The sequence below is a fragment of the Pyrus communis genome, chromosome 3 (genome assembly GCF_963583255.1).
Source record: "Pyrus communis chromosome 3, drPyrComm1.1, whole genome shotgun sequence".
Classification (NCBI taxonomy): Eukaryota; Viridiplantae; Streptophyta; class Magnoliopsida; order Rosales; family Rosaceae; genus Pyrus; species Pyrus communis.
Window position 1 is genome coordinate 29,532,048 of NC_084805.1, and position 11,525 is coordinate 29,543,572.

The 11,525-nt window shown below is 35.6% G+C and overlaps 1 protein-coding gene across 1 annotated transcript; it reads left to right on the forward strand.

Moving 5' to 3' along the window:
- The first annotated feature begins 9,790 nt into the window (after positions 1-9,790).
- On the forward strand, positions 9,791-11,281 carry LOC137728618 (uncharacterized). Its single transcript, XM_068467349.1, has 7 exons — positions 9,791-9,881; positions 9,971-10,083; positions 10,167-10,232; positions 10,409-10,528; positions 10,617-10,669; positions 10,911-11,035; positions 11,140-11,281. Exons 1-7 carry the CDS (start codon positions 9,791-9,793, stop codon positions 11,238-11,240), a joined length of 669 nt encoding a protein of 222 aa, XP_068323450.1. The 3' UTR covers positions 11,241-11,281.
- Positions 11,282-11,525: the final 244 nt, after the last annotated feature.

Here is an 11,525-nt window from a genome sequence, read left to right on the forward strand (position 1 = left end):
GATGATGAATCAATTTTTCACATTAGTTGTGAAATTTTTTTTTAAGGACTTTTATGTCTTATTATCTTCTGGCGAAGCCTTGTAACTCCAAAATAAGGTCCTAACTTCCAAACGGCAACAATTTGATTTCGTTTATCATTATCATATATTAGCCCTCTATGGGGACGGGTAAAAATTAATTTAAATTAGAAACACCTACTTATTAGAGAGCACCAGCGCTGGTGAGCAGCATTAAAAACAAGAAGAAAAGAATTATCTCCTACGTCTAGAGTTTCCTAAAAAAAAACAAGAAGAAAAGCTACCATTAGAGAGGACCACCGCGTGTGGGGTCAGCAGAATAAGAAACAAGAAACCAACCCATTAGAGGCATGAAACTAAAACTGGCCCTACAGCATCTTAGTACGAAATTATTTACCACAATCATCGAGTCAAAATTTTATATTTTAAAATACCCAATCAATATTCCAATTGAGGGCCCTCGATTCTTTTTTATTCGTCAGCGCCATGGTTCAGGTTGGGAAATCTGGATCCTTTAAAGATAAAGATGTCAAGTTATGACAGCTCATATGAGCAACTCCACCCCTATCTACTTTGTGCCAGCACCCAGCCCATTTATCCACTTAATTGAACAGTAACAGACTCAATGAACAGTAATAGGCCAAAGCATCTCCACCCCAAAAAAACATATGCTGGCACCTAGTCTAAAAATGCGCTGGCACAAACGATCTCCACCCCTACAAAATGCGCTGGCACCCAGTCCATTTAAAATATTAAATAATTTTTTTATAAAATAATAAAAAAAAAATAGTTTTAATTTCGGATAGGATTTTTAACCAATCTCGTCACGCCACGTGTCATTATCCGAACGTACTATTTTTTGAATAGATTTCCGCTAAGATTTTCAACCAATCCCGACAACCCACGTGTCACTTCCTGTTTACAATAATTTAGGCAAGATTTCGATAAGATTTTTAACCAATCTCGTCACGCCACGTGTCATTATCCGAACGTACTATTTTTTGAATAGATTTCCACTAAGATTTTCAACCAATCACGTAGTGCCACGTAGTGCCAACATTCACACAACGTAACATCTTCACTGAGCTTCCACGAAGTCATTTTTTTCTCTCAAAGTGTACAAAATATTCAAATGTAGAAAGTGTAGAAAGTGTAGAAAATATTGAAATGTGGTGTAAGGTGGAAGATGAGGGTTAGGTATTTATAGAAAAAAAAATTAATTTTTAAAAATTTTTCTGTATTTTTAAAAAAAAAATTTACATTTTTTAATTAATTTTTAATAAATTTTAATGTTGTAATTAATCGGGACCGTTGGATTTGAAAAATAATCAAATCCAACAGCACTCATTACGCCACGTGGCCAACGGTCAAATTTCTGACCGTTGAACCTTTTTTTTTTTTTTTTTAAATTTTTGGTGAAATAAACGTGGACCGTTGATCTGTGATCGGACGGTCCAATTTAAAATTCAAATTCAAATTTTTTTTACCGTTGGAAATCCAACGGCCTAAAAAACTAGCCGTTGGAAATCCAACGGCTCTGAGGAGGCCACGTATCCTTCACCCCGGACGACTGCAAGTTGCCCTGCCGCGCGGGCCCCACCGCCTGCAGCGCTGTCGGCTACTTGCCTGGCCTCCGCATGTTGTGCACGCGCCAGAAACAGACCGGGGAATGGGTCTGTCCATTTTGGGCTGGGCTCTTGACTGGCACGGGCTGGGTGCCAGGCAAGTTGGCGGGCTGGAGCACTTTCCCTGCATGCCGGGCTGTTATTTGGACTTGGTGCTGGGCCAAAAAAGCTCCGGTGGAGCTGCTCTATAGTGTAGGATATTATTTCTGTTATGGTTGTAATAATAATTACCTAGATTTGTTATGTTTGTTAGAGAAAATCTTGTGCATAGCTTCAACTATATATATGTACTAATAAACACATTTGTAATTAAGAAAAAGAAAGTAAATGAGAAGAGGAATATTCAGTAAAACAAGTCTCTTAGTTTTCTCTGGTTTCTTCATCCTTTTTGTGAGAGTTTTAGAAATCTTTGAATCATGTTCGTTAATTGTACATTTTGCGATCATAAATTATTTAAATTTTTTAAATTTTTTTTATTTAAAAATTGAACACAAACAGTAGTTAATGAAAACTGATCATATGATGTATAATGAACGAATACAATTCACAAACCTTCAAAATTCTCACAAAGAGAATTCGGAATGTATCCTGTTGGTAGGTTGGGAGTGGACCATGATGCATGAATTTGACATGCAATTGTTACTCAACCATTGCTATATAATTGTTCGGTCTTCTGACCAAATGGGTAATGTTAGTTATATCTCAATTTCTTAGACAATATTTAAAAATTATGGTAGTGGTTCTGTTCTGTTGGTGATTTATGAAACTTTCTATAGATAATTCTAAAAATAAAAAAATCGTTAATTGTAGGCCACCACACAATCTCATGCAATATAGGCAAAAAGTAGGTGCGGACAAATTTTTATTTGTGACAATAAGTAGTATATCACATGTCTTAATTGAAATTGTGGAAAATTTTATTTTTAAGTTATTCACTTGTTAGCACATATATCCAACCATTTATATAATGACATGTGATATACCATCTCATGTATCGATCACATTGAAAAATCTGTCATATACTAAAGTGGCCTGATATTGGACAGGAAACAATTTATATTCAACAACCATCGATGAAAAGGACCACACGAGCACAATCATTCAGTGAAGAAAGAAAGCAACATTTTTGCTCAGTATTATTATTACAGTGTATGATAGTTATATACGTAATTATTTGTCACGTGATGTTTTATGTAATTTTAGTTAATTTTCATATTAAATGAACATTTTCAATTTTAAAAAAAAATTAACCTAACATGAAACAAGCACCCTATAATAGCCTTATGAATACAATTAAAGTTAAGTGGTGAATGGATGTATGAGTTGTTATATCACTCGTTTGTTTTAACCTATTCACCGTGAACTTGTGCCTACATGAATGACGGTACAACCTCAAAGAGAGTGTTTATGATGCCACACCCTTTTATTTGTTATCTAGTGAAATCAAACTAAGTAGACCTTAAAAAATAAAGAAAACTAATGAAAATGGCTTGAAAACTTTGAGTTTTAACAATAAGGACAAAATAAAGGGTAAAGTGAATAGTACCATAATTGACATTTTAGTGTAAAATGTGGTTTTTCATTAAAGTGAACAGTACCGCATATTTTTCGTCAAAAATATCTATTAAAAACTAGTGACTCATCAAAGAGAGTGTTTATTTTGTGCTGTTTCAAAAATAATGTGGATTATTTTGGTTCTGTTTCAGAAATAGTGTGAATTATTTTGGTTCTATTTCAGAATTAGTGTGGGTTATTTTGTTGTTGTGTCCAAAACTAGTGTGTATTTTGTTCCTTTCCAAAAATAGTGCGAGTTATTTTAGTTCAATTTCAAAAATAGTATTTGTTATTTTGTTGTAGTTCTAGAAATAGTGTGGATTATAAAGTCTTTAGATTCCTGCAAATTGTGCAACTCTTTATTTTTTTCTTTACAACTTATGAAATTTATGCATCTAATACTAATAATAATAAGCTATACAACTTATCTTCCCCAATTATAACCAACTATACTCTTTGCCATTTTTTATTGATTTGAAAACAATTTAATATTTTTTGTGGATTTTCAATGGCATTTTTGTTAATGGAATTGTGCTAAAAATCGGAGCAATGAAGAGGAAAAGCAGACGGGCGGATATAATTTGATGCTATGTAGATTGTCTGCATTTTGCACTTAAGTGGAATTATCTCTGGGGATTATTTGTCATTAGTTTTGTAAAATATTTTCATATTTTTCTTTTTAAACTGAATTAAATTGAATTAGTAGTTAAAAGTTTAATTATTTTGATTACGTGTTATTCTGTTGGTGCAGTGATGGTGTTGCTCTAATATATGTCTGGACATATGACATTAAAACAGTGATGTCATATGCAACCTCTCTGAGCTCCATTTGTAATTTGTCGTTAAAAAAATTGAGAACTTTAGATACCGTTTGGTACGTGGGACGAGACAGAACAGAATGGGACAAGACGTTCCGTCCCATGTTTGGTGTGCCTAAAACGGATGGAACGAGCTGTTTCACGGGACGAGTTTTGAGTGAATTTTTGTTCCACCTCACCCCTCTGGAATGACTCATTCCACATCTGTGGAACACAAAATTATAACATCTCCGTCTCCTTCTTCTTCCTCCTTGTTTCCATCCGAGGACATCTTTGCTCCCGCTCCATTCCGTTCCTTCCTGTCCCGTCCCGTCCCGTCTGCATACCAAACGATAAATTTTTGGTACTGTTTACTTTAGCGAAAAATTATATTTTTACACTAAAAAATCAATTATTGTACTATTTATTATACCCTTTATTTTATTTTTATTGTTAAAACTCAAAATTTTCAAACATTTTTCATTAGTTTTCCTAAAAAAATTAAATCCAACAATTTCAAATTAGTCAAAATTATTTATTTATTTAGTTTAAAAAATATATACATTTGAATAGCATCTTTGACAAATATATTGGGTCGTACCAGACAAAGACGTGTCTGAGTGATGTGGGTCAGAAAATCAACTCTTGTCCTTTTTTATGAATGGAGGAATGCGGTTATGGGCAAAATATGAAACTTATAACTTGGACTATTTTAATTGGATTGATTTAGTGTTTAGTTTTATCTTAATTATTAAATAAAGTTATTATATGATTTTTGTTTAACATTCAAAGTTTTGAAGTAATTTTCATTAATTTTTCTTATAGTAACTTCTTAATCTTGCTAGCTAGCTTACGAAATTAGGGCTGGAATTTGTCAGCTAGCAAAGTTTTGAAGTTATTTTCATGTAATTTGCAGCACGTGTCTACAGCCTAGGGCTGGGCAAACGGGGCCTGGACCTGCGGGTAGGGGCGGGTCCAAGCGATTCGGGGCGGGTACGGGGCGGGTCCTGTTTTTAAAATTCTGAAACGGGGCGGGGCGGGTCGGGTCCATGTCATGTGCGGGGCGGGACGGGTCCTAATTGCTGAGAAAACGGGTCCCCGACCCGAACCGTTTCCACCTTCCAAAAATCCGTTGATTGAATCTGATCCGTTGATTTAATCTAATCACTCTGTCTCTGCCTGCCAGACTCCCACACCACACTCATAGTCGACTGACTCGACTCGACACCCCACTCCCCAAATCTCCTCTCCTCTCTCGTCTCAGACCTCGCTCGATCGTCTCAGAGTCAGACCTCACTCCCCAAATCTCCTCTCCTCTTTCGTCTCAGACCCCTACTGAGTACTGACTCGACTCCCTGAGACTCATAGTGAGTCAGTGACTGTCGACATCACCATCGCAGGATTGTCTCCTGAGTCCTGACTCTCCTTCAATCCTCCCAATCGTGAGTTCCGACCACCACCACACGGTCGACACCAACCTCGCCGTCGAGAACACTACCATCATCCTGCAAATTCCTAGGTAATTTATGAATTAGGGTTTCTGATTTGGGAATTTAGGGTTTTTGGGGCTATGATTGCATAAGCTTTTCGATTGATTATATGGACTGCTGCGATTTGATTACTAGCAGAAACTTGTTTATTGGTTTTGAATTTTATGGATCTGCTTATAGATTGTAGATTTTAAGTTGTTTGGTTAAATTTGCAGAAATTTAAGTTGTTTGTAGATTTTAAGTTGTTTGGTGGTTAAATACTTTGGTATTTAAATTTGCAGAAAATTTTCGAATTGTTACAATTTTTGAACTAAAATTGGTAATTGAAGCTGCAATCTTAATGCATGCAAGCTGCAATCTTAATGCATGTAAGCTAAAATTGTTAATAGCTTCTTCTGGGTTTAAACTTTAAAGAGGTTGTTTTAGACATTTAATTTATGGGTTTTGTTGCTTTGTTTGCCAGATCCTCATGGATGAAGCCACTAGTTACAGCATGATTATAGTTTTCTATTGAGTAGAATCATCATTTCTAGGTGTAGCGCCTCTTTTGAGCTTTGATTGTGAAAAGGAAAATTTCCTCTGTAACTTGTTAGAAATATTGTATCTAACACTTGTGGCTTTTACTTGTTCGTTCACGCCTCATTTTGTTATTTCGTTGTGTTGGATTGTCGGTCCATATTTTACTGGTACCATGCATGAAGAGGCTTCCTTATTGGTAATGTAGGTAGGAAATGGTATGCTATGTTGAGGTTGGGGTTCTTGTCTTGTTTCGTTATGTATCTAAAATTCGTGAGTGAGTGTGAGATGAGTGAGTGGGTGTGAAATGGTTGGCCATTCATGTCTGATCTTGGTTTTCAACACCCCTAGGCGTTTGAACTCAGATTTCTGTCTTTAAGTATATCCATTCTTCAGATGCTTACTTAAAGCCAAGTTAGTAAAAAGGATTCAATGTTAACGGTTGATCTCATTTTCTTTTAAACAGTTTGATTTGGATTTGATTTAAAAATGAAACAACGCTTTTGAGCATTTCATCTCTTGACTTCCTAAGGTTAATCTTGTTACCCGACATACTAGAAAGTTCGACTTATAAAAGATAAATACAATAAAGGTCACAAGAGCATCAACTGTTTACTTCTTTTGATATAGTTGCCTTGTATCATGCTTACTTCTTTTGTCTAAGCTTAATTATGATGCAGTGGAAGAGTTAAGTTTTCTAGGCATGTGCTTTCACCTTCTATGTATGTAACAGGGACTTTTGTTGGTTTAAATGGAAAGGAGACTCATTAGCTTTCCTAAATTCTGTGAGACGGGAGTTGTTGTTGTGTTAAACTTGGGGAATCTTGAATGCCATACACTCAGTTTTGGGACTCAATTCAGCTCATAACAACAAGACTTCCGAAGACATCCTTTAACAACATTTGTGTATGAAGTTTATTGTATTTATTTCTTATTGTAACACTTGCTTGTAGAATATCTTATATATGTACATTTAGTTCTGTACAATTTTTTTTTTTTTTTTCTTTCAAACAACCAAAAAAAAAAAAAAAAAAAGACCCGTGGACCCGGCCCGAACCGGCCCGTTTCAACCAGGCCGGGTAATGTCCGGTTCTTATATTAAAAAATGTAATCCCCGGCCCGACCCGGCCTGTTCCCTTTGAACTTAGGTCCGGTCCGGTCCCTTCAAAATTGGGCCCGGCCCGGCCCGTGCCCAGCCCTACCACAGCCTACAAAACATTAATTCCTTTTCTTCATTCAAAAACAAAAAGACGTATATAAACGTCAAAAATATTAAGTGTTACGAAAATAAATCCCAAATTTTGTTATAGATTCGTTTTAATTAGCTTGATTGCAAAAGACCCATATGTACCAAGTTTCGTTGCACTAATATTAGATCGCATAAGAAGTTCCAAGAAGCAATTCAAGATCGAAGTTGACGATGAGGAGGTGCATAATCTCATTTTATTTTTATGGAAGAGTTACTTTGCTAGCTAGCTTTTCAGTACTCTTGCATGCTATTAAAGTTGTTTCATATTTATCGAAAATGATATGGAGCATCACCTGGAGATGTAGCAAACAACAAAGTTTATTTATTGATTTTTTTTTTAACAAATGATATTATCTATATTAAGGGTGAGGGGGTGGGTTTAACCTCACACTGGACTAACAATAATATGGTTCAAATTCTTCTTTAGCGAGAATCGAATCTGAGACCTCTCGCTTACAAGTGAAAAGAAATACCACTAGACTATAGTACACGTCCAAGATTTTATCAAAAATCCAAGTTCCTTCTTGAAAGTATTTTATGAAAAAGAACCTACGATTGATGTATTTTTATTTATTTATAAAACATTAAAACATTGTTTTCGAACCAAAAAAAAAAAACACTTTGATAATGTAAAGGGAAAATTAGTTAAAATGATTCACTTTTAATATTTGGTCACTTTTGATATATATCGATAGCATATATATAACGCATCAACGACACAACTATAATGTAACAATGAAATGCTAAAAGTAATTCAAGATCGAAGTTGACGATGAGGAGGTGCATAATCTCATTTTATTTTTATGGAAGAGTTACTTTGCTAGCTAGCTTTTCAGTACTCTTGCATGATATTAAAGTTGTTTCATATTTATCCAATATGATATGGAGCATCACCTGGAGATGTAACGGTAGCGCAACCAACAAAGTTTATTTATTTATTTATTGGTTTTTTTTTTTTTTTTTTTTTTACAAATGATATTATCTACATTAAGGGTGAGGGGTGGGCTTAACCTCACACTGGACTAGCAATAATATGGCTCAAATTCGTCCTTGGCGAGAATCGAACTGGAGACCTCTCACTTACAAGTGAAAAGAAATACCACAAGACCGTAGTATACGTCCAATATTTTATCAAAAATCCAAGGTCCTTCTTGAAAGTATTCTATGAAAAAGAACCTACGATTGATGTATTTTTTTTAATTTATAAAACATTAAAATACTGTTCTCAAACCCCAAAAAAAAAAAAAAAAAAAAACACTTTGATAATGTAAAGGGAAAATTAGTTAAAATGATTCACTTTTAATATTTGGTCACTTTTGATATATATCGATAGCATATATATATAACGCATCAACGACACAACTATGATGTAACAATGAAATGCTAAAAGTAAAATCATTTTAGCAACCGAATGTTATATATAAGTTGGTTATTTCAACCAAAAACTCTATAAAACAACCCACACATGGAAGAGTGACATACTAGACAACCACGTGGCTCATGTGGCCCATGTACGAGCATTGATATATATCGCTACTAGACAACCACATGGCCCATTGACGAGCATTGTCCAAAAATAAAGATTTAGGGTCAGTGACGTACAGGGCAACCATTGTTGACGACCATGGCCCATATATGAGCATTGTCTAAAAATAAAGATTTAGGTTAAAGCAAAAGGCAACTATATTTACCATTTTTTTTGGTCAAACAAAGCGGCTATAATTACTATTAGTACTCATTGGTTACAATTTTACATTCACATCTTGTTATGCCATTAAAAAAATAAACTTTTAACAAAAAAATTTCAGTATGGTTAACTTTAACAAAAAATCATATTTTTCTACTAAAATGTCAATTCTGATACTATTCACTTTATCCTTTATTTTATTCTTATCGTTAAAAGAATGAATGTAATGCGGGATGCCGAGGGGGATCATATATGATTACTTTATCAAGGAGAATGGCATCTTCCTTTTAGACACTGATTAACAAAGAAAACAACATTGACAGAAGGAAAATTAACTGCTTCCGAAAAGGGAATTACATGACGGGAACCATTGAGTTTTCCTATATCGTAGTGTTTTGCCTTCAGGTGTAGACAATTGAAAGCGCGTTGCACGATTCCATAGTTTAAAGTCATAACAAAATAGGTGCACGATTTCACCTTTTTCCATTTATGCTTTTGGTATATCATATGTTCCGAAATCCATCAGGAAAGACCCATACTTGATGCGTGCTTGCGTTTTTTTTTTTTTTTTATGTGTCGGTTGAAGTTTATATGCAATCTGTATGCCATCCCAACATATAGGATATAGTCATGTGTTGTACGATTGGTTGCCTTTGTTGTGAAGCCTACATTCCAAACAATTTTCGCACTCCGTATCTATATTTTAGATTTGCATACAGAAAGGAGAGGAGAACACACCTTCTACTGCAAAGTGAAACTTTTTTTGTTCATTGCTTGTCTTATATGAAAGGGTTCTCTCATGGTTGTATCGCCTACCCTGTGCTCCTGACTGCAGATTCCTTGTTCGTGATGACATGCCTCTCGGAGCTTTTGCCAAGTTTATAGGGCGTCAACTCGATAAAGTTCATGCTCAACTGTATTTCAAGAACGCTGTACCTCCTAATGGTAAGCAGAGCTGCATTTTTTGTTCTTTTGTTTCCCAAATTATTTGTCAACCTTGTGATGTAGTAATTTTAATTCTTGCACTGTTGCAGAGGCCTTGATGTCTGAATTTGATGCAGAGAACAAGGGCAAAGATGGATTTCTTCACATAACCTACACTGGCAATGAGAAAGGAGACGACGCTGAATTCGTTGATGTGTTACCAGTAAGAGTTCCGCTAAATTAGATACTTTTACTTCCTAGTCAGTAGGTGGACATGCCTCTGTTTTAATTTGCGCCTCTACGCAGAGGACTAAGAGTAGAGCTGCTGCAAGGAGTGACATAATTCCTGGCAGGATCAAGAGGAGGAAGCTGGTTGTCGATCCCTAGTGCTTTATTTGTCTTAAATTTGTTCGCAGCAATGGAAAAAAGATTGTTTCCTTTCTTTTCCTTTATGCTTGTAGGAGAATCGGAATAATTCAGTTTTCAAAGTCGATTGGTCTGTTAGACCCCTGGAACCATTATGCACACAGGTAGTTAACTAATTACCCCTTCCCTTGTGCTTTAATTATCTTGATTTGATTTGTATTCTCAGGCCTTTTTTGGAGAAGCTGAAACCACATGACGTAGATGCTTGGAAAGTGAGGGAGAGGGGACCAGATCATATACCGGTTAGAATTCCGCTGCATCGAATATGTTTATTTCCTTCTATGCATTTCATATGAGATAAAACATGCTGTAATTTAAGCCTCGATGCAGGTGTGGGTGGGGAAGGATGCAAGCAGTGACATTGCTGACATTGACATGAAGAAGTTTGTTTCCGATTCCATTTTGCTTTAATTATCATGAAATTTATTGCAATAATTGAATAGGGTTTGACCTCCTCCTTTACACACACACACTTGTACATATGCTTTTGGTATATCATATGTTACGTGAGCTATCAGAAACAAAAAGGAGGAAGAGAAGAATTAAGATGTATAGCTTGTCTTGGATGAAGGGGTTCACATCTCACATGTTGTTGCAGGTCCTTTGTTTTTTCTTTTACTGCAGATACAACGTCCATCGCGATATGCCTCTCAGAGAATTTGTTGATTTTATTCGGTTAAGGATTCAGCATGAATCTCCATGGAAGAAGTCTTTGTTTGTCTACTTCAAGAACACCGAGCCTCCCATTGGTGAGTAACACATTTTTGTTTTATGGCGGCAGTAATGATATCCGTGTTTGTCCCGAGTTTGGTGCAGATGTAGTGACTCTAATTGTTCCATTGCTGTTGCACAGGTACCTCCTTGATGTCTGAAGTTGATAAGAAAAACAGGGACGAAGACGGGTTTGTTCGCATCACCTACAGTGGAAAAGAGAGAGGAGGCTGGACCCATTGAAGAGCTCTGAGACAGTCGCTATTCGGCCTCGTAGCTAATAACTTCGGCCATCGCAATACAAATCCTAAATTGTTTTCTCATTACAAGTGATATTCTATGAAACATATACATTTATCTTTGCTGGAAAGCTCTTCAACCGCGGAATGTTAATAATTCATCTTCAACAAAAGATATAAAAAAATGTATATTTGCCTTTTGATTTTACATTTTTAGATGGTGAGTTACACTAGTCAAACAACAACAACAACAACAAAAAATTTTCTCACAAAGTGGGTTACACTAGTC